At 39.8% G+C, this 22,818-nt stretch overlaps 2 protein-coding genes across 2 annotated transcripts in view; both read right to left on the bottom strand.

The window, feature by feature from the left end:
- Window positions 1-1,675: 1,675 nt before the first annotated feature.
- Window positions 1,676-3,775, bottom strand: LOC145494449 (tyrosine-protein kinase receptor Tie-1-like). The gene is made up of 2 exons (XM_081473924.1): window positions 2,812-3,775; window positions 1,676-2,089 (listed from the first exon to the last, which is right to left on the bottom strand). Exons 1-2 carry the CDS (start codon window positions 2,841-2,843, stop codon window positions 1,897-1,899), a joined length of 225 nt encoding a protein of 74 aa, XP_081330050.1. The 5' UTR covers window positions 2,844-3,775; the 3' UTR covers window positions 1,676-1,896.
- An 81-nt stretch (window positions 3,776-3,856) lies between these two features.
- Window positions 3,857-22,818, bottom strand: part of LOC145482698 (uncharacterized) — a 19,653-nt gene continuing 691 nt past the window's right edge. The window contains exons 2-13 of the mRNA XM_081461370.1: window positions 22,132-22,770; window positions 21,430-21,661; window positions 20,147-20,427; window positions 17,749-17,800; window positions 16,019-16,566; window positions 13,021-13,317; window positions 12,269-12,565; window positions 10,961-11,192; window positions 8,841-9,046; window positions 7,129-7,313; window positions 5,878-6,249; window positions 3,857-5,374 (exon numbers count right to left, since the gene is read on the bottom strand). Coding sequence (XP_081317496.1) covers window positions 5,159-5,374; window positions 5,878-6,249; window positions 7,129-7,313; window positions 8,841-9,046; window positions 10,961-11,192; window positions 12,269-12,565; window positions 13,021-13,317; window positions 16,019-16,566; window positions 17,749-17,800; window positions 20,147-20,427; window positions 21,430-21,661; window positions 22,132-22,770 — 3,557 coding nt within the window. The 3' untranslated portion in view covers window positions 3,857-5,158. The remainder of the gene's footprint in view (window positions 5,375-5,877; window positions 6,250-7,128; window positions 7,314-8,840; window positions 9,047-10,960; window positions 11,193-12,268; window positions 12,566-13,020; window positions 13,318-16,018; window positions 16,567-17,748; window positions 17,801-20,146; window positions 20,428-21,429; window positions 21,662-22,131; window positions 22,771-22,818) is intronic.

Below are 22,818 nucleotides of genomic sequence, written 5' to 3' on the forward strand. Positions count from 1 at the left end.
AGAAGTTTGCACCTCGCTTCCAGTGGTGCTTCTCACGTAGTGTGCGTGTCGTGCAGGTTGTTTGCGTTGTTGGCCCTATGCTATACTGCATGTAACTAGGCTTACGTCAATAACTTGCTGTTCACTTAATACATTCTTAGGAGTCTATATCGATCCAAATTTGCCGTGTTCCAAACATGTTAATGAGAGTGCTAATGTTGCCTCCTCTGGTATAGGTGGACTTAAGAGGTGGAGGCCGTTAATCGTTTTTCTGTCATAATGTTCTGTTTTAATATTCTGGTTCAAACGACGGTCCATTTCCTCAAAAACTCTTCGTTCATGGTGATAGTAGTCCGCCAGGATGACGTTTCCGGTGCTGACAGAAGGAATCAACATCTTATCCATATGCATGGCATGACTTCCATTGGACTGTAATAGGAATATATCTGGGAAAGATAATGCAGGTTTACTTGAATAGTAACCTCTTGAGTGTGATGTCATTTGATATAGTTTTGCCGCGATTGGATGAGATCAATAGAACTGTTAAACTTCGTTAACTTGTGACATAAGGCGAAAATGTAACTTTTAGCCAACTGCAGTAAAATCATTTTGTGGGACTCTTGAAGTTAACTCTATTTTTGTTATCGCCACAAGTCAAAATGCGGCGTTATTATCTTGTACTTACAAAAGGAGAGGGACACTGCGAGAGGAAAGTGCTAAAAAAGGATAACTTCCGATCGGTTGTCCAGCCTAAACACACACAGATATAAAGTAAGACCGTCGTGCTTTTTTGTCACATCATATATTTTGTTACAGTGTTTTTTAAACGTTTTAACAAAAATTTTATGACTACCCCTAGCGGGGTACGTACTGAAATTGAGCTCATTATGTATAAAAAGAAAGAAAAGTATAATCCCAATCATACCGAGCTGTTTTAAGGTCTGTGAGACTGGAGGAGAACATGATTCCCCCTCGGGTGGGCTTCCATATAAAATGGACGCGGGTGCTCGCGGGAGATTTTGAAAAATTATGAGGATTCTTATAAGGATTGCTCCTATATAACTTAATGAGGGGTCTAGGTTGAAATTTTAACCGGAAGAACTTTTATCGAGGAGCGGGACTGGAGAGTGAGACTGTCTGAGACCCACTGATTTGTCCTAAGTTTACATCTAAGTATCTGTTGTAAGAGATCATAAATTGAGCAAAAGCGTCGTTTTAAGTTTGACGTTATCCTCGAACTCGAATAAATGACGCGAAAGATGAAGCGTTCTGCATGTCACGACTCTGAGCGTTTAGCTCCATTTACCAGGTGCTCGTATGAATAAACCTTGTTCATTTGGTTTCCCTTCTTTTCGTCGCTAACAGGTGCAGAAATAAGTACCGTTTTTGGCGAGCCTAAGTCGAAGCACTCGTTAAGTTTCCAATATTTACTATCCTGTCAAGGAATAATGCTTGCAATTTAGAATGTTACACTCCGAAGGCTGTCAATTTATCTTTACATGGACAGTTAGTTGCCTGGCAACGTCGTTCCGATAACTGGTTGTTTGGTCGGGTGTTGGAAAAAGCAATTCGCCATCAACTGGTACTTTTAGTGCTCTCCCTGACTATTCAACCAGGTTATTTTTGTTTTGAATTTTTTAATTATAAATGTTTTTATACTAAGCTATATCATAGAAGGTCACAAGTATATTAATTTTAAAACTATTAAATGTCACACTCTTTAATAAAGTTTTATTGATTGTCTGAGTGCACCAGACACACCATCAACCATAAACTACGGCATGCATGGTTGGATTTTGAAAACTATTGGCTTCCCTGGTAAAGTGTTAAATATCCTGGTAAAATTTTGACCGTGCTAGCCGGAGACAACTATTTGTTCGATTTTTGTTGATCAGTCGGAGTCATCGTGTAGATCTGTTACAGAAAGGTATCTTCGACATCCTCGTCAGAACGTTTCTCGCTACAGTAATATGCCTTGGACTCATCAAGCGATTCAAAGTCCAGATATGGAGTGTCCTCCTGCATCATTTCTTCCAGTGATTTCGTCGCACTTTCAAATGTCGGTCTTTCGCTGGGCTTCTCCTTCCAACAACTTTGCACCAGCTGATAACTGGAAAAGGAACGGTTAGACTATAATACGTTCTTAATTAAGCCGTTCCTGACATTTTCTATGTGCGCGCTTTCTCTTGGACCCGGCTCTTGCAAAATAGCGACCATGTATGATTGGTGAATCACGGATGTTAGACACAAACCCTCGATGATCATTATTTGCCTATGAGCAGGCCTAGAAAGATGTTCTCATTGACTTGAGGTAATATATGGAGGGATGATGAACAGACAATTCGACGCATTAATTGCAGAGTGGAACTGATCTATATCAACGATTCGGGCAATTTTTAAATACCTTGTAGAACCAGCCAGTTCATCAGTAAACACTACACTGGCTGAAGATACAACCCGCTGGAGTGAGCAACTTTGGTATCTCATGTACGCCGCAGCAATATTTAGGCAACAGCAGACTTTTATATTTCTTGAGAGTGTTTTGATCCGTATGGAAATGTGCTAGGATTTATGAAATACTCCCCTCCGCCACCCCGCAGACGTGACACAGTTATCTAATATCTTTCCTTGGCCTCAACGTGTGAACCAGGAACGGAAGTAAGTTGAAGGTTTGTTTAATTGAGAAATTTCTGAAACAAAAACTGTGTTTAAACAGAAGCTGGGAAACAGGAAATCAATGCTTCGGGAAAATATTTTGGTCAAAGTGTTTCCTCATTTGCGGGGATCTTTTCAACATAACTGCGAGTTCGTTAAACTAATAGTTTTACTTACAGTTTATCAGAGCATGTGTCTGGTTTTTCCATGCGATATCCTGTTTTGAGAAGATTGTACAGCTCCTTGTTGTTTATTCCAGGATAAGGATTTCCTCCTAGAGCAACAACAGTTACAAGTTTGACTGTGCATTTAGATTTGCAACCCCAGTCTACCCGGGAGAGGAACTCCCATGTAAAAAGGACGGGGGTGCTCGTTGGAAATCTTGAAAAGAGCCCCTAAGACGTACCAATTCAAAATCCTGTTTTGTGGTCGTGGCTTGAAATTCTTTTCACCGCTAAGAGGTACCAGCAACACATTAACTGAGAAAGAAGATTGTTTTAAATACCTTCTACTCGTAAAGTTGATTTTCAATCATCTCCTGACATATTTTTTTCGGTTCAATATCCTAAAACGTACTGCGAAAGCTCCCGCTATGGAACCGGCGTCTGAGGGTGAACAAAACCGGTACCACCGGTAAAGGAACGACGAGCGCGAGCGTCCTTTATATATGGGATTCCCCCCGGGGATATGCAGCGAATAATAGCGGCTCTGGCCATCCATGACGACAGAGTTTATAAACATAGCAAATGTAGACTGCCTTGGACTTTGACTTAAAATGTTTTAAAATGTTGATTTCGTTGATGCCTGTTTACCAAGACAAATAGATTAAGAATTAAGTTGACCTGTTCGAAAAGCGAGCCCTAAGTTTAAACTGAGATCAGCATAGATTACTCTCTGGTACCTAACTAAACATGCACAAAAGCCACACGAGAGTTAGCATATTTATCAAACACATTTGTTTGCAGTGCTGTAGATATATGGATAGTGAATGTTTATATACTCTTTTTTTGTAACAACGAATAGTTTTCGGACTGAAGGTAAATATTCTTAGTTTTTTTTGGCCAATTTGAGCCTGAAATATTCCTAAGTTGTTCTTCAGTTATCATCTCCAATCGCCAAAGTTTTCAGTAGTTTTGTTTTAACTTCCAGTGGTGCTCTTAGCTTGAGAGTGTTCTGGTACCTTTTTAAAATGTGAGTAAATCTCAGCCTTGAGCGTTCTTATGAAAAAGGTTCTTAAAGAAAAGAGTCAGTATTCAGTGACAAATTTGAATGAATGAAACAGGCCAAATATATTTCTCTCACTCATTGACAATTCGCCTACCCAGGGGTCCGTTTCTCGAAAGCCTCGGAATCTTTTCGAGCCCGAAAAGCCATTTTTAGTTAATCGGTATTTAAAGACAGAGAGGTGTATACGCCTGAAACTCCTTATATGAAGAGAACCTCTGTTTATATTAAGAATATGTGAATAAAACAGCTCTGAAGTCATAAGGTTTGAGATTTTGCAACGGCTTTTCGGGTGCGAAAACTTTTCGGCACCTTCGAGAAACGGGCCCCTGGTCTCAGAGGTTTTTCTTGATTTTTCTTTTTTTCGGGAAGCGGCGGACACGAATCGCAAAGCGGCGAACACGAGTCACTTCGCGGCTCTCTGGCAGAAAAATCAAGAAAAACCCCTGGGAACAGGGTACAATTCGTCAAGCTTCAACAAAAGAAATCATAAGCCCTAACGGTGTTTAATATCTGGTCAAACACGGTCGTTCCTAACTCGTTGTCGATGTATTTCATCTAGTTCGTATCAGTGCGGAAAAATTAATCAGGAGAAATTAAAATATGTCCTTACCCATTGTACAGAATTCCCAGAGAAGAATTCCAAAAGACCACCTGGGAAAATAGGTCAAAGAGTTGAATAGATATTATCACCATTATACCGGCAGTCATTGCTAAAGTACATCGCAACATTTGGAGTGGGATCTACATCTTAAGCGACTACATCAGTAAAGGAAATGCTTAAACGCCTTTGTTCTGAAGTTAATTACTCAGAATAGTCCACACATATTTCATGATCGTCAAGAACGGGATATCGGATGAGCTGGAGGGAGAGAGTGGGAAGCCAAGCAGCATTTCTTTAAAGGCCGAAAGTGGGAGGGAAAGGTGCTATTTTCGAAATTATTTCTCTGAAAGGACGGAAACAGGGTGCGAGAACTCAGCTCTGTAGTCCTGTCAGTGGCTAAAAATTAAAGGAAAAGAGAATGACCTTGCACCACAATTCTCAAACTCATTAGTAATTCATCAATTTTAAACAAAGAAAATCATGACCATGACGGTATTTGGATGGATTTTTACGCTTTTATTTCTCCGTTTTCACTTTAGTTTTAGTTTCGATTGAGAAGTTTGACCACATTTTCAAACACCTCAAAGTTCGTCAAAAATACTCCGGGTAGCGTCGTAGCTTGAAACTCCGCTCTTCTCGGTGTTTGGTAATGTGGTCAAATACGGTCTTTCGTCTTTGCTAAATTACTAATCAAACTTACACATCGCTTTTCGTGGTGTATTCACTGTTGTACAGTGCTTCTGGTGCCATCCATTTGACCGGTATCTTTTTCCCTTTCTTTAGTTTGTAAACGCTTTCTTGGGTTTGTCGCATCAATCCAAAATCTGAGATTTTTACAACTTTGTCCTCGCCAAGAAGAACATTACGAGCCGCCAAATCTCGATGCACAAAGCCGTTGCTTGATAAGAAACTCTTTAGCAGTTTGTTTAAAGGAAGGAGACAGAGAGAAATATGCAGCGAGATCAGTACTTGTTAAACATACAGGCTGCTTGCGCGCGCAGGCTTCCAGCCAAACCAAGTGAAGCGTACCATCAGGATTACATTAATGAGTTGACTATTTGAATATTGAACCCGTTAGTAGTTGCAAGAATGCAATAATGAAGTGATTATTTGAATATTGAACCCACTAATCATTCCAAGAATACAGCTAACTGGTTCAATATTCATATAATCCATTCATTAATGTAATCTCGAGGGATAAGCTTTACCTGGTTTGGCTGTAAAGAGGTTTTTTTTTCTTGTTTGATTTACTACCAAATTGGTTAGAGAGAATGGAGAGAACCGGCCTTACAGGGAGAAGAGCATGTTTGTTAAAGGTACTTAAAAGAGGGTGGCGTTAATACCCAAGTAGCATTTTTTACATGTTAACCCTTTGTCTTCGTCCTGTTTGTCAATGAAATTTATTCAGTACTTACCATTCCGCGTGCTATTTGCCACGCAAAACAAAGAAGGTCCTTTGCAACAAAGTCTTCGTTCTGTTGTATATCGTCATTGTCAGTATTCTGTGGGACTTGACAGGACTTCGTACTTTCTTTCTCGTCTGGTTTGATTTCCTCTACCGCGTTTTCCTGGGTAACAGTCTCATCGTTAAGCGTCGAACAGGTGGAGTGTAACCCTTTGTTGTCGATACCATCCACGGGTAGTTTTCCGCAGGTCATTAATTCCTTGCTCTCTTCCTTATCTCCCATCAACAGTGCTTTTGATTCATCATCAATGCTAAAGTGCAAATCATTAGCATCCAGATTCAAGAGATTTCCTTCGTTGTAGTAATTCTTTTGATAGCTTTTCTACGGGAGAGCAAAAATACAAAAATAAAAAAATAAAGAAATAGAGGGATACTAACTGCTGCATTTTACGAGAAATTACATATATGTTTAGTGAGTGAATGACTGGAGGAGCGTAACGGATGATTTTTTCATCATGATTTATTTTAGTGCCTTGGGACGCAATTTGATTTTCCAAGCTCGAGGAAAAGTAATTATATAAAGAGGTGCATGACTAATTTCTTCATACTGTCCGGTATTTTTGTGTCTTCCCAAGCTGTAGATCTTCTTTAACGGTAAATTATTTCAGCTCGCGGCCCTGAGCCCTGAACAAAACTGAATTCCGAGCCATGGGTGTAATATTGGTGGTGGGAGTAGCCGCTCATTCTATCATGAGGCGTTTCTTAGAACTGTTATAGGAGCGATTTTTTACTGTGAGAGAGAATCAAACTAAATAGCTTCAGAACATGATGGGTAATAATAGACGCACTTACTGATGATTTAAGATGCATCACCTGTAGTCTGCGAGCAGGCTCACCTTTGAGTGACACACGCGAGCGGCGAAGAGCAAAGCGATCTGGCGGGAAAGAGTCTGGTGAGAGGCGCCAACTTTCTCGTCTCGCGGATTCGCGGCTCGATTTTGCGCTACGCCGCGCGCGCTTGTGCTTCGCAGGCTATATCACCTGTATCACTCGAACACTTCCCTCCCAAACCGACTTGTCAGCCAGTGGTTAGAGTGTCGAATTCAATGTCCGCGCGATCGACTATATGTAGAAAGTAATGGGTGTTCGATTTTCGTTAGGGTCTCTCAGTTTTCTTTTGTCCAAGGCTCATGAAAACTCAATTACGTCTTTGTCTTAGCATGTTCCCTTCACATTAAGTTCTAATTAGTGTAGAATCTACCTGTATTCTCTTGTTTCTGAGCCAGTGTTGTAGGTCTCCGTATGGAACATACTCTAACATTAGAAAGATGGGATCGGAGTGAACCCAACAGCCCAGCATGCTGACAATATTCTTGTGTGAACCGATAGCTTTCATGATTTCAATTTCCTCAAGAAACTGGCTCCTGGCTTCCTCGTCTGTAGTGTCTAAAGACAAATTGCAATAGTATAGTAGATATCCGTGACACAAGGTCTATGTACGGTATATATATTGCGGAAATAACGTTGGCATGGAGGATACACAATACCGCTTTGAAAATCAAGTTTACTTGCTAATTCATTTGTCAACTTACATTGTTACAATTGGCCTGGCCCGTGGATAACTAGTGCCAGTATAGGCGGGCCAGTCTATCATCATCTAATACTTTTACAAACCTAATCATAACAGTTACAATTTCCTCGAATGTGATTCACTGTGTATGACTGGTTTGCAGTGTCACGCAATCAAAAATAAAAATCGCAACCATTCAATAAATTAAGTCAAGAAGCTGGGATATAGAAGATGATTGATATATAAACAACCTCCCCAAGATTTAAGTCTGTGCGGTTTTTATTCGCGCGTTATTCGGAAAAGTGTTTCACTCAAATTTATAGAGCTTTGTATAGAATCGCCGTGTTTGTGCCCCTCGGAGGGACACAAACGTGGCGTCCGTGAAGTAACAGAAACGTCCGCCATTGAGTTTTGCCATTGAAACGAAAAGTTTTTACTCTAGAACTCCGATACATTGAATATAATACTTCTTCTAGAGCAAGAACTGTTTAGTTAGCAAAAACTCGAACGATAACTCATCTTTTGACCTACTCGAGAGCCTTTTCGGGCCGCCATTTTAATGTCACGCAAAGCATAAACTTGGAAACGATTCAGACGTGCTCTAATACATAATGAGGAACCCTGTCGGACTTAAACGTTGCAAAACGTCAAGTTATTAGAAGGTCTTACATCTGATGAAACTAAGACTTCAGAGGGATTGGTTTTCTTATTTTGAAAAAAGATGACGTCACATGAAAACCTGCATTAAACTTCTATATTTTGCACTAATTAATCTGCGAAGTTGTAATCGTACACAGACAGTTGGCTGTAAATCGGACACCTGTTGTCAGACAGTGACACGAGCCAATCATTTTATGTCCTCTTCACTAAGTCCGCTGATCACAACATTCATTGCAATCGCTATAGAAATTCAAATGAGTGACTGTAAAATTGTGGAGATTTATCGCCTGTGACTGTTTTCAAACAAACTTAACAACGATTTTTCAAGCAATTTTCTATATTTGAAATTACGATATTTAAAAATGACTACTAAAAGCTGTTTTCAAATGAAACTAACTTTTTTGGGAAATTGTAATGGTTATGATTGATTGGTAAAAGGACATGGTGTCGTCTTCTCTCTTAAAGACCGAAATGGACTCCATTCAGTCCTGTCACCATTTTTTCTTATTTATAAGTACATGATAACAGGGAAATTAACAAAAGGTCTATTAACAGATCCGTGGTAATCAATCAATCAATCAATCAATCAATTAATCAATCAATCAATCAATCAATCTGTCAGTCGGTCAGTCAGTCTTTTTTTCCAGAGGCTCTCTATGAGCTAGAGAGCTCATTCTAAATACCTTCAAATATAATCAAACATTCCTAAATGCTAATTCAGAAGTAACCTGAGAATCACTTACCCCCTAAAACTTTAATAGCTACTGTTCGGCCTTCTTTGAAGTCGACGGTCTGTGTTCTGGGTTTGTAAAACACTTCAATTCCAGGGGATTCTTTGAACGTGCCTCTTAACACTTTACCAAATGCCCCACGACCAATCTCCTCCTCAAAGACAACCTGCTCGGGTAGAACTTCCCATTGCCAAAGAGGGATAATGGAGGACTTGGATCTGAATTAAAGAGAAATCACCTGTCTCAATGCCTGACTGCCTTTTGCGCTTACTACGAGTTTCGCCGAAATATCAGCAAAATCTCCAGCGTTTAAATTAAAAAACCGGGGGAACAACTGACAAGAGCTGTCGCCCTATCTTGGTCTTTGATGCTCCATGTAAACTTTCACCAACACTTATCATTAAAAAAGAATTGGTTCGTCTTAGGGTGTTTATACTAGAGCCACGTTTCTAAAATGGTTCTAAAGCTATTGGTTATTTTTCAAACTTCGTTCAAGGATGCCATTCTCTTTTACATGAATCTCCTCCGGGCTACACGTGGGGTATCGAAGAACGAACTTTTTACAACTCACCGCTGGGAGTCCGTGTTTTAAACATAGCATAGCATAGCATATGTGGCGTTTCACGTTTCACGTTTCAGTACGATATCAATGTCAGACCAATTGCAGTACATGATCATCTGCATGCGTTGACGTTTTATATATATATCTATATATATAAAAAACTGGTAAAAAAGAGACCGAAAATGGACTACAAAAATATGTAAAACTTTATAAAACGTTTCGGTCTCTCGACGTTCGTCAGTTACTTAACTGATTCCCAGTTCAAACCTCGCAGCATAAACGAACGTAGAAAGTTAAAAAATTGTGGGGACGGACAACTTCTGACGTAAAAAAGATTAAAAAATTTAATAAAAACGTTTCGGTCAGAGACCTTCTTCAGTTATTACAACTTTTGAATAAAAACGAGCTTTAAATAAGATTAAGGTGCTAGTGATTAATTACAAGTGACAACTAACAAATGTACAAAATTACGTGAAAGAGCAGAAAGTGCATGGTGCTAATTAACAAAGGACAAAAAACAAAATCAACAAAGCGAAAAATATTGAATGAATCGAAAACAAGCTGCTATGAAAATAATCGGCAGAGTATGAGAGATAAAAACTAAAAACTAAAAAACCAAACTGGCTAAAACAAATAAAATAACCGAAGAGGCAACGCGGCAAGCATTGGAAAAAGTAAAACCCTCCCCTACATATAACTGAAAACATCAACTGTAACAAAATCCTAAAACGAGGCCTTTGGAGCCCGGAAGGGCAACTTAGCAACAAAATCCCTGGAGGGGCCCTTAAATAATATTAATCATAACAAGATCCCTTAACAGGGCCTTTGAGTTTAATCAACACCTAAAAGGCTGACAAAATCCAAGAAAAGGGCCTTTGAACGATCAATCAGTAACTATAGGAGAGGAAATTAATTATAACAAATTCTGTTTTTCGAATGAAATTTCTTTCTTTTATTTAAACCATGGGGTGCCAAAGGGAACAGCTGAGCACTCCAATAAGCCTCTTTTGTATTTAGAAGCCTATCGATCTCCTCAGAGCTGTTTGGGGTCTGTCCCTGATCAATACATTGGAACTAAAAATCACCTAGAGTGTGTGGGATTTTGTTAAAATTTATTGCTACTTCACAAGTTGTTTTGTTTGTGAGCATAGCAGACTTGTGATTGCGAAACCTAATTCTAAAATCGTTTATGTTAGATCCCACGTATTGTAAGCGACATTTCTTGCAAGAAGCCAAATAAATTACATTTTTGAGTCACAAGAAGGTCTGGAATGAATGGTGTATTTTTTGCCCGTCTGAAAACTAAGAAATAATTTGGATTCAAAAAAGAAATTTCAACAAAGGTCGCATCTATTCCTATCACATTTGAAGCAACCATTGTTGTGATGAATTTCTTTGTTGAATCCAAATCATAATCATATCATCATCATAATCATATATTTATGTTATCTGTGTGCGTTTTATCTGTGTTAAACTGTAAAAGTGTGAAACTGCTTAAATTCTGGAAGAGACAATTTGACCTGCGTCAGCGGTAAATACAGTAAACGTTGTAAGGATGATATTAAATTACCTTATGGGTTGTGAGTTTCGAGCACGTTGCTTGTTTTTCCTAGCTTTCTGTCCGAGTGAGAATGCTACTATACAAATGATAATTAGAAGGAAGCCAAGTCCTACAACTAAGCCAGATAACTGAGCAGACGAAAGACCTGTTCCACCTTGATAGCCTGGGGAGTTCACAAAGTTTTTTTCTGTTGGGGTAAAGGGGGAAGACGAGGACGCAGTATCATCGTTTCTATCAGAACCTGCAAAAAGTTAGAAAAGAAAACCAAAAACCTGCTGTGAATAGATATCTGAACAACTTAAACGTCCCTGCTGTTTCCTAAACTACGGCAAACAGTGTTATTCATCTCTGTATTTATATTGGAGTATATGACTCCTATCCTTAGAGCAGGGGCAAAACACTTTACTCTCACGGTGCCTCTCACCCACCCAGGTGTATAAAGTAAAGACGGAAGGCGAGGACGGGGTATCATCGTTTTTATCAGAACCTGCAAACAAGTCAGACGTGATAAGCATTAAAGAGGGAAGATTTCTCAGTTTTTAACATCAATATACAGAGATTAAAAACCTGCTGAGAGTAGATATCTAGATAGCCCGTTGTCCCCTTAACTACGGCAAACAGTGAGTGTTATTCATCTCTGTATTCATATTGGAGTATATGACCCCTACCCTTGGAGTACATGACCCCCCCCCCCCCAACCTTCATGGGAAGCGCAGTGGCCTCATCATATTAGTGCGCTCGTCTCCAGATCAAGCGGTCCGGGTTCGAACCCCAACCGGAGACATACTCTGATCTCACAGTGCCTCTCTCCACCCAGGCATATAAATGGGTACCGGCGAACTTAATGCTGGGGGTAGCCCTGCGATGGACTAGCATCCCATCCAGGGGGGAGTAGAAATACTCCTAATGCAGGGGGCAACCCTAAGATGGACTAACATCCCCTCCAGGGGAGAGTAGAAATACTCCTAGTTGCTTCATGCTACAGAAACCGGGATAAGCTAGGGCCTGAAGGGCCACTTGGGTCGTATGCAGACTTTACCATATGACCCCTGCAGATAGTCAAATCCGTTGATTTTTCTACCTGCTTTACCAGATTAGTTATCGCTTAAAACACCAACTAATTTTCCATCAAATCAGCATTTACGACTCTTCACCTTAAACCCAGGGTCTTGTTTACGTTCAAATCCAGGACGACGCTTGGTTCATGCTAGCCGGCAGCTTTCTTGGATTTGTATCCCACAGTAGACCCTGGAAACGAAGTTTTGCTTCACCCCTCTGTTGTCCTCCCTTACTTTTAACTGATATCTGAAAACGTACCTGACATTGCTTTCATTATCCATGTTCTCGATCTGTCGCTTTCTCCCAGCTCATTCCAGGCCGACATTTCGATTGCGTACTGCCTTTCGCATGTTAATGTTACAGTAAAGTTCGTCGCCATAACGTTAGTGACGTTAGTTTGGTGCCAGCCTATTTCTGGTGCCTGAATCTGTTGATGGTATATCGAGTACATGGTCAGCGGACACCCATGGTCAGCAGGAGGGCTCCATATCACGTTGACATCACATGTCAACGATTCTGTTTCCTTGTTGTTTATAACAGGAGGTGATGGAATACCTGCGGTAAATAAAGAAAGCTTTGAAACCACGGAATTTAAAAATTCGGTTAAGGAGAGTTTTTCTTGGAAAGTAAATAACATGTACAGGTAAGTACTACAGCCAAGTCTGCTCAACCTTCAATTCTCAACCTGATTTGATACCTAACCCTTGACTTTTTTTTCCTTGTTGGGCTTTTTGAAATGTAAAGTTAAATCATGGCTGACCGATAAATATGGTCCTAAGCTTTAAATGGTATGTAGCCCATTCAATGGTATCAATCATTAACATCAAAACAAAATATCCTGTTTTAGACTTAAACCGCATGAAAACTAGAGAAGCAAAATAATCAGTTTCACCATGTATATAGAACTCTGAACAACACACAAACTTTAACTTAGAGAACATCCCATATCGTTGCCTTAAGCTTTTAATGAAGTTCACAGTCCTTTTTTAAGTCTCATAAGGAATGCTCACCTCCTTCTGTTTTGAAATTCCATATTTTGCTATCATTCAAAGCGCTCTGCCAGTATTCACCCATTGAGGTAACTGCTATATCATACTCATTCTTACACTTCAGCTGAAGTGTAAAACTGGTTACATTTCTGTTCACTGTAATGGAGCGCCATTCGCTTTTCTTCGCTGGTGACATCAGTTTTCTGTAGTTCACGGTGTAGTTCACAACTGAACAGCTTTCTTCAAAGGGTGGTTCCCACGCCACAACAACAGTGCCCCCTGGTACCACCTCGGTCGTGTTGACAATAGCAGGATCGCCTTAAAGGAGTTTCAGAGGAATAAGGTACAACTGATCATGGCAATCCCAAAGTTGAAATGGAAATTAATTTAGTACAGTAAAGGTGATTGAAAGAAGGCAAATGAGGGGGCAAAGGAACAAACTAGAACTAAGTATACTAGAACTAAAAGTTCTTTCCGTTTCCCCCACTGCAGGACAAATGTAAAACATTCTCTCTCCGTTTTCAAGGCCCCAAGTTATTTAATTCTCTCAGCACTGAAATTCCAAATGCCTGTACTATTGCTGTGTTCATCTCTAAACTTAAGTCATGATTCTTGGTATAAGTATATTTTACTTCTCTTAGTGTGGTTTTGTGTGCTTTTTCGCTTTTTTAAAATTTTAAAATTTAGTTATTTTTCATTTTTTTCCCCTTCCTTTCCCTTTGTGCATTCGAGCGTTTAGTTTTGCTTAATTACTTTTTATTGTAAATTATGATCGTTTTGTATGTCGATGACAGCATTTTGATTCTCTTGTTAAGACTTAAGTATTTAAGGTAGTCCTTTACATAAGCCTTATTCGCTTCTCTGGGCTTCCTTGCCTATAATAAACATGGATGTATTGTTATTATATTTATAAACGGTAAAAATAAAACAAACAAACAAACAAACAAACAAACAAACAACCGTCAAACTGAACTAACTTTGGTACCAGAGGTTGTCTCTACATTTTTAGTACAGAGGGCACTATTGGGATGGTTTGGGGGTTGACGTCGCTAAAGTACTATGGCAAGAAGGCACTATCGCAATATGGCACTATGGCACTATGGCCATAAGGTGCAAACGTTAATGTTTGTATAATTAATTAATCTCAATTAATTAATTAGGCTTGCAGCAAGGGGGGTAAGATAGGGTAGGTACTTGTGAGCACTACGTAAAATGAGTGTGGTAAGTACCTACGTTACTTCCTCCAGCTTTTCAAAAAGCTATTTATATGTTTCAGAAAGCCCCTTTCTCTCCTTGTGGTACTTTTCTCTTTAGAACAAAACCAGCATTTGCTCTAAACGCATGCGCAGATTAATAAGCGTTAGTGTCAACTACATATCAGATGGAAAATATATTTCATACAAGATCACACACTAACATTGAGCCCTTTTCCGTTTGGTAGAACCCTAATAAGTCATACGCATGCGTTCTAGCATCGTTAGCGAGATACAAGAATGCTGCTGTGACTGCGTGTCTTTTGGGATTACGCCTAACTTGGTTCAAGAAATATCATCTGCTGTTTCCAAATTACACTAGGTCGTTTATTTCATTCTTTAATTGTCTCTGTCAAAGAAAGCAAAATGTTCATACCCGCAGCCGAAACTCTCCCGAGTAAGTGGCATTAACACTTGTCAAATTGTACAAAAACCCAGGAAACTGCTCAAATGTTGCTGCAGACTCCGTGGTGTATACTGAAAGCATAATTTTTTATCAGTCTCTCATGGGACTCGTTAACCGATGAAGGATATAATCTCGATCAAGTAGCGCTGTTTACTTTCAATACCTCTCGTTGAAACGCTTCTCAGTTGTATCAATCGATATCAGTGTGTATTTTAAATTTAAGTGGTTTTATTGATAACGCCAAAGGAGGCAGCAGAACCTGCTGTTCCGTGACAATTTGATAATTAGATTAGTTCTTCTTTATCGGTCAAAAGAAAATTTGCGTGTTAAATAAAGCAAATCATTCCTCTTCCATTTCTTCTTCTGACATTCAACTTTCTTCCATCTATCTCCAGCTGTGAAAAGAATGCAAGCACATCTTCCGTGTGTTTTCGAGAAAACAAGAGTCTCAGGTTACATACCTTTGCGAGGAAAACGAAAGTATCAAATTACAAACGTTTGCGTGAAGAGTAAAATTGTCACGTTCGCTACTTAAATGTATTATTTAATTTAAAATGAGCAAAAATCAACGTAAAACATTATAGTAAAATTTAAGAGCTGTCTTGACAAACGGTAATTAATTGTAAGCTATTCTTGGACTGTGAATGGAAATACACACATCAAACATATACAATGCTAAGATCATGTCTCATCAAAACTAGCAAGGTCAATACAAACCAAGAGTGAATGGAAGGGGTTCTACGGGAACTGTGTTATGAGTACTGTGTCAGAGCTATACATTACACTCTACACTATCTGAGATTGTCTCACTAGTTACTAGATCACGCCAACAGAATTTTTTTAAAACTTGAAACTTGAAACTTAGCCACTCTAGTACAGTACAAACTATTTTCAACGTATGACTCTGGAAAGCTGGCACACTAACTTAGAACAAACGCCTCTTAAAAGATGTCAACAACTACCGGCGCCTTACAAACGACTTACTCAGGACATGAACAAAACCAACAAACGGACCACAAACAGACCGACTTAAAAAATTAACAGTAAACGGACCTCAAACAGACCGATTTGACTAACAATAGAGGGATCGCAACTTACTAGAACGACCAATGACTGGTGACAAACTTTACAAGAGTCTTTCAGCTAACATCATCGCGGCTAAACTAACCAATCACTTTCAACGGACCAGACTTATAACATCATCGACTGACTAACACTATTCATTTGACTCTGAAGATGACTTCCGCTCAGGTTGTCGAAACGTCAGTCACCAACAACAGTTCTTTTCAAAACTATCATCACCAGGACGATCACGCAAGACAAACTACTGATACTGATGGGTTCAAACCATTTAACTCACCTCTTAGTTTATTTATTTGATCCAGCGACAGCGCCGTACCAAAAACATAAAGATCCATCACTGAACCATGGAACTGATGACCGTTCCAGTGACCATCCTTACCAATCTGATAACGCCAACCTGTGGGTTGAACAAACGTGGAGCTACCGGGATACGATCTTGCTCTTTTCAGTTTACCGTCAACGTAGATTAACACGAACCCAGTCACGTGGTCCCAGGTAACAGCCACGTGGGTCCACGTGTCCAAAGTAACATTGCTACTCTCTATGGACCACAAATCCAATTCATCATTTTCGGATTGGTAACGCTGAAATACAATCTTCTGGTTTTTCGCGCCTAGCAGAAACTGCCGTGGATTATACCAGTCGCCATATATCGCCCCTAACTCATCGAAGACCCACTTCGTTTGTTTAATCCAACAGGCAATGGTGAAGCTTCTGTCGTTAAGGTTGATGATTGGTGCAAGGGCGTAGGAATGCGATTGGTTCAAAAAAAGGGCCTTACTGCCAGGACACCTTCCCTCAGTGAAGGACGGAGATCCAACTAAACTAAAATAGGAAAAAAATTATTACTCTCACTAAAAACATGTCCACAGTAATGAGAAATAAACAATTAACCGTCCCTTTTATACAAAATGGAATTCATGGAGAATTAATGATTACTCTCTTTAAAAATAGAAAGTTTGCTATAATCGTAGGAAGACAGAACAACGTTTGCGGCTAGTGGGTCACAGTCCATAGTAGTCTATCTGTCAGTAATTTGCGCACTGTGGATTGCCTAACTATTCCTTGGTGCCCATCAGTTATTCGTCTGTGTGGGGAGAGACATTTAGAGAGTATCTTGCCAGCGAAAACACAGCAAAATCTCACTAACCATTAGACTACTGCGCCTCCTTACGTTTTTGATACTAAACAATAATTGAAGTGGTTTTCATCTGAGTGTCCAAAGCAATTCGCATTTGCTTTCGTAAATATGCATAAGGTCAAACGCAACATCGCCTCTTCCTATATAGCTGGACTGTTTAGCAAAAATATAAGCCGCTACTCTCTGAGAAACGCGGACTTTACCATACCCAGGTTCAACACGGAAGCTCGTGGCAAACACAGTCTAAGCTATCTATAGGGCCTAAACTGTGAGCAAAGCTGAGTAAAGACCTTACAAAGTCAGAAACCATTAACAAATTAAAAGTCGGCTAAGAGCAATGAACCTGGCGGAATTAATTAGCAAAAATTGTAATAATTTTCTTTCATGTTCTAACTAATGTTTCATATAATTGAAATTTTAAACCCTTTTATTGGCTTAGCCTTTTTTTATGCTGTAATTAATTATGTCCCGTATGTTTTTGATGATTTGAATTTTATAATTATTATCAGTATATATAGATGTCCACTATTAGCTTACTGTTACGTTTACACTAAGCCAACCAACTGGCTTCAAAAAACGTTGCGCCACTTTGTCATCGACCTTATCAGACCTGAAACCAATCGTGACTCGCTTGCTCACGTTCTCCCGCGATCCGCTTCAGCTACATGTATTTGATTGGTTCTTTGGATTGACCGCGTCCTTTTTCACTGGCTAGAGTGATTACTTCGAATTTGGTTTTGGGATACTCGATCGAAAGCACTCTGTGTAAAGGTAGGGTGTACATAGGCCACATGGAGTTTCAGTCGCTATATAATTATTATACTTTACATCTCTAAGGTTTAGGCGCTAAACAGTAAGTGACCAACCTTATATCTTCGTCGTGGCCATTCAGCAACCAATAGCTTAAAACTACCTTATCTGAAAACAAAAAAAGCCAGAAAATCTATAATAGCTTCCATCCTACATTTGCAGGTTTCTTCTTTATTTTAAACTGGCTATCGTATTGCTGACGATTTTTTTCGTAAATAAACCGTTTCAATTAATTGATAGGTTTCGATCAGACTTCTGCTGGAGTCCATACTCACGAGTGTCACCATACTGATTCTGAAGAGGTATAGGTCTCAAGCAGCCACGATTTATCAAGCAGACTCTGCCCTCTTGTACATTATCAGATCAATGCTTAAGGCCTTAGATACATTTATTTTCTTAAAGATTGCAGGAGTTTACCGTCCAGTGGGGATTCACGTCAGAAGAAAACACGAAAAATAGAGTTTGAAAAAGAGAAACTTGGAAACCGAGAATACAGTAAAGCAGGAAATAGTGACTTGGGCTAGGTTAGGATTTATTATTGTTTGTACACAAACAAAATTGATTTAACCCCCTCCCCCCAAAGACATTTCGCTGCAACATTTAGGGTGCGTTTCCGTGTCGCCATGCGTTCGAGGTTAAATTATTAATTAAATTCATACAGCTATTGAAATTTTTGTGGACAGCCATAAGAACTGCCAAGATAGCTTTCTTGCAAGCCATCAGCCCAGTGATACACACTTAGATAAAGATAGATACACACTTGTTTTATTTTCTTACTTGCACCTTTACACTTAATTTATTGCCCGGGGGCACTCCCAGAAAAATCGCGTGGGGGTGTGCGGCCCGCTTCCTAAACCCTTACCCTATTTATGACCAAAACCTGCGATATTCCCCACCCTATTTATGACCTGACCAAAAATTCGAAACCCTATCTATGACCTTAACCCTTAAATCAAAACCCTGTTTCAGACCTGCTTTATAATTAGTTCCTTAGCTCAGACCAATGTTAAATTACCGGGAACATAATTTGTGAAGGGCTTTTATTGATTTTCTTTTCGATAATGATGAAAAAGTGGCTTCTTCTTTAAAACCTACCCATATCAAGGCTAGAGTGTAAAACCATACCCTATTTATGACCAAAATGGCCAAAATCAGCTAAAATCGATATCCTATTTATGACCAAAACAGCTTAAAAACCATGTCCTTTGGGGCCACACATACCTATATAGCCCATATAGAGGAGTGCCCCCCGGGGATTTATTGATTACAATCCTTTTAACGAAACATTTATACACAAAAGTAAGCATGCCGCATGTACCAAAGGCTAATCTAGGCGGGCATACCTTAGCAATTACATATTTCTAATAATATAAAGACTATTAACTATGAAAATATATAAAGAAGAGAAAATAAAACTAACAAAGCGGAGAGCAATCATATTGACCCGAATATTAATTATTATTTATTAGAGAATGGGGCAGTTTAATATTTGGCTCTTATTAACCGAGCAGGAGGTCTGTATGGGAGAATCTTGACTGAGGTCGTGAATACGGACGGAACGCAGCCTGGGCTATATAGGTATGTGCGGCCCTAAAGGGTAGGGTTTTCAGCCTTTTGGTCATAAATAGGGTATCGATTTTGGCCAGTTTGGTCTTAAATAGGGTATGGTTCTAGCACTTTAGGCTTGAATTGGGTACGTTTCTTGGAAGAAGCTACTTTTTCATTATTATCAATAAGACCGTCAGCAAAAGCCCCTCATAACTTATCTTTAAGGCAACTGTGCCAGCCGCAACGGTCATAAATAGGGTAGCAAAAGTCGCAGATTTTGGTCATAAATAGGGTAGGAGTTTTGGGAAGTAGGCCGCACACCCCCAACCAAATTTTCTGGGAGTATCCCCCCCACCCCCGGAACGCAGTGAGGTCTATGCACACGACCGAGGTTTAGATTCTCCCATGTATGCTTGGTTAATAAAATGTTTATTACATGGCGACTAAGCTTGGTTAAAAAATAAATATTTTCAGATGAAAACAGTCAATGATTTTGCATTTTATGTGAAGATGAATTAATCAACATGACACGAGCGTGGAACAAAGAAACATTCTGAGTCCCCGACAGGAATCGAACCCATGACCTCCCGAACACCGGGCGGGCGCTCTATCCACTGAGCCACGAGAACTCATGGAGAGCAAGGTCATTTAACTGAGTTCATATATGACAGGTGTCCTGCATACTACTAGGATCAACTGCTAGGATCAACTTTTTCACTACAAAACATTACAGGTCTAGATGCCGGTCTAGATGGGAAATCTATACCGCTTTCAATATCGACTTCAGCCAATCAAATTCGTGAAGCTTGTATTTCCCAGTCCTTGTGAGACAGAGCCATATAATAATAGGATTTATTAGGATTTCAGTTTGATATTAGTGGTCCGAGAGACCCTGAGAGTGCGTACCTGGAGGGGTCATCCTGCAGCATTTAATCATGTCAATACAGTTCAGCTTGTCACAGTCTCCTTTGTACACGCCCATCATATAGTGCCAGTCTCGACACTTGCTCCAGCCTTTCTTATTTAGTGATTTCCTTACATTTTCATCGTAGCAATCCTTGGTCATGTTTTTGAAGTTTCTGGGTCTGCAGCACAATGCTTTTTCGATGTTGTGAAGCCAAGTCTCGTTTGAGCGATAAATTCCTTGGAGAAAATACCCGTCAGGACAGGAAGCCCATCTGTTGTTTCTGAATTATAAAATAATGATACGAGATTATCTATTTGAATCATCGTTTTCAAGTAGTTAGGTAGGTAGGTTAAGTCTGCATACGAGCCTGCAAGTGGCCCATCAGGCCGGAGCTTATTCCGGTTTCTGTAGCATGGAGCGATTAGGACTATTTCTACTACCCCCCTCCCCCACCTTGGATGGGATGCTAATCCATCTCAGGGTTACCCAGTGCGTTAAGCTCGCTGCTACCCATTTATACACCTGGGTGGGGAGAGGCACTGTGAGATCAGAACAAAGCGTGTCCTCTATCCTGGTCGAATTGGAATTTGAAAATGTTGATTTTTCAGCTGAAGAACCTCTAAGCAATGCGAGAACCGAAACTGGACCGTAATCAAATGCTAACCACATTGTTAGGAGGCAAACACTTGATGTCGACGTTACGTCATCCACGTTTCAAAGAGCGAAATCCCATAATTGAAGCGAAATCCCGGAAAAGCAACCCAGAATAGCGGTAAGGGAAAGACCAAAAAAGTTAAAATAAACTCAAAATAAACATGAATGATTCTGACAGAGGAATAGCTAGACTGATATATATTTTTTTAAATGATGCGTTGTCCGCTTCTATTCTATGCTATCATCCTGTGAAACAGCGCAAAAGCAGATAGCGAAAAAGAAGAGAGAGTTTGTCTAGCTTTGCCTTTTCTTAGCTCTGCAGACATTTGTCAAACAAGAAAACACGCGCAGCTAGCGTTCTCTAGCCAATCTGAAAGAATAGAGAGCCAGTTGCAGGTTTGGTAGTCTGCCTCTTGACGTTCCTTACAAAAGACTTATAAGTTTGTTATTGTTTACTTAATTCTGCTATTGGTTGAAGATAATCGTGTAACGTTCTTTAACAAATTAAAAAGAACAGAGAGCCAGTTGAAGGCCCTGTGATCTCTTTACGTTCCTTATAGCTAGTGTAAAAGCGCAAAAAGAAAAAGGTTTGCTCACTGCAAATCGCTTGGTAAGACTTCTAACTGACCTACTTAATGAAGTTTTCCAATCCAGTGTTTGGCAAACAGGAGTATCATCTTTGTATTCGTGTGGAGGACTACAGCACTGCCCCTTTTTAATATTATTGATGCCATCAGGTAAAGAAATGACAGCATCATTTTCCCTCCACACTCCACTTATGTATCTTCCCAATGAGCAGTTTGCCCATCCTGGTCCACTAAGGGCGGACTCCCAGCCCATCTCACTGCACCTGTCGTTTCCTGTAATCAACAAAAGGCAAAGTTACAAACTCGTCTTAGGGCGCTGGAAATGGGTTTGTGATTATGCCAAAATGTTGTTCCGTGTAGATTTCAATGAAGAGTTATCACTATTTTCGAGAATGTATGGTCTCAACGCAAAATTATCTTGACCTACTTAATTTTAGACCTCTGAGATAAAGTAAGACCATTGCTCTCGATTGCAATGAAAGTGTGTATGAACCAGTAAAGAAGTGCCAAATGAGATGAGATGTCTCTATTAAATATCTCTTGCATGTGAATGTAAGTAAAGTTAACCAAGGAATTATTGAACAGGCAACAGCTGAGGGGGAAGGTGAGGTCTGTAAATACTCCTGTCCAACAATTCTCCCTTCCAGAAATAATTTGTAATGATCGCTGAGTGACTGATTAACTTTAGCCTCGACCATACAAAGTCAAATTCGCGCGACATGTCAAAGTATCATTATGATTACCTTGACCAGCGTTTTCCACTGCGTTTATTTGCTCCTCGGTCAAAGCAACGTCATAAATCTGCATGGCTGTAATTCGTCCCTTAAAATACCGGCCATCATTTTCTAATGCGCCCATTCTAACGTTATCTTGAGTTGAAAGAGACAGGTCGGCTCCAATATTCCTGTGCACCACTCGTTGGTCATCCAGCCATAAATTTGCCATACCAGTAATGTGACTATAGGTAAAACCAACATAATGCCACTGGTTTAACGCCAGAACGTGAAACGTGCGTAACCCTGGAATCATAAGGTAATTTCGTTGACTTATTACACCGTACAGCTTTCCAGAATGCATCCAGAAATGAACAGCCCAAGGCCAACCAGTTATCTTATAATTGAAAATTGGTCCGTCTGTATTCTCAGGATACACCCAACATAACATGGTGATGGAGTGTTGAGCATCTAAGCCTCCATTATTTGGGAACTCGATGTAACTGTTGTTTTGTCCCGTGAATTGGTACGAGCCACCGGCCTTGCCATCGGGCCCAGCTGCTATGCTAACACCAACAGGGGTACCCTGGGTTTGACGATTTTTTATTTCCCGTGTTGTATATTTGCTGTTCAGGGGATAAAAGGCGATTGGATCTGGAACTCTGACGGCTACAAAGTTGAACAAAAAGGAAAATTCTCAAACTCATTAAATTATTG

This window comes from Orbicella franksi, chromosome 1 (genome assembly GCF_964199315.1).
Source record: "Orbicella franksi chromosome 1, jaOrbFran1.1, whole genome shotgun sequence".
In the NCBI taxonomy this organism is placed as follows: Eukaryota; Metazoa; Cnidaria; class Anthozoa; order Scleractinia; family Merulinidae; genus Orbicella; species Orbicella franksi.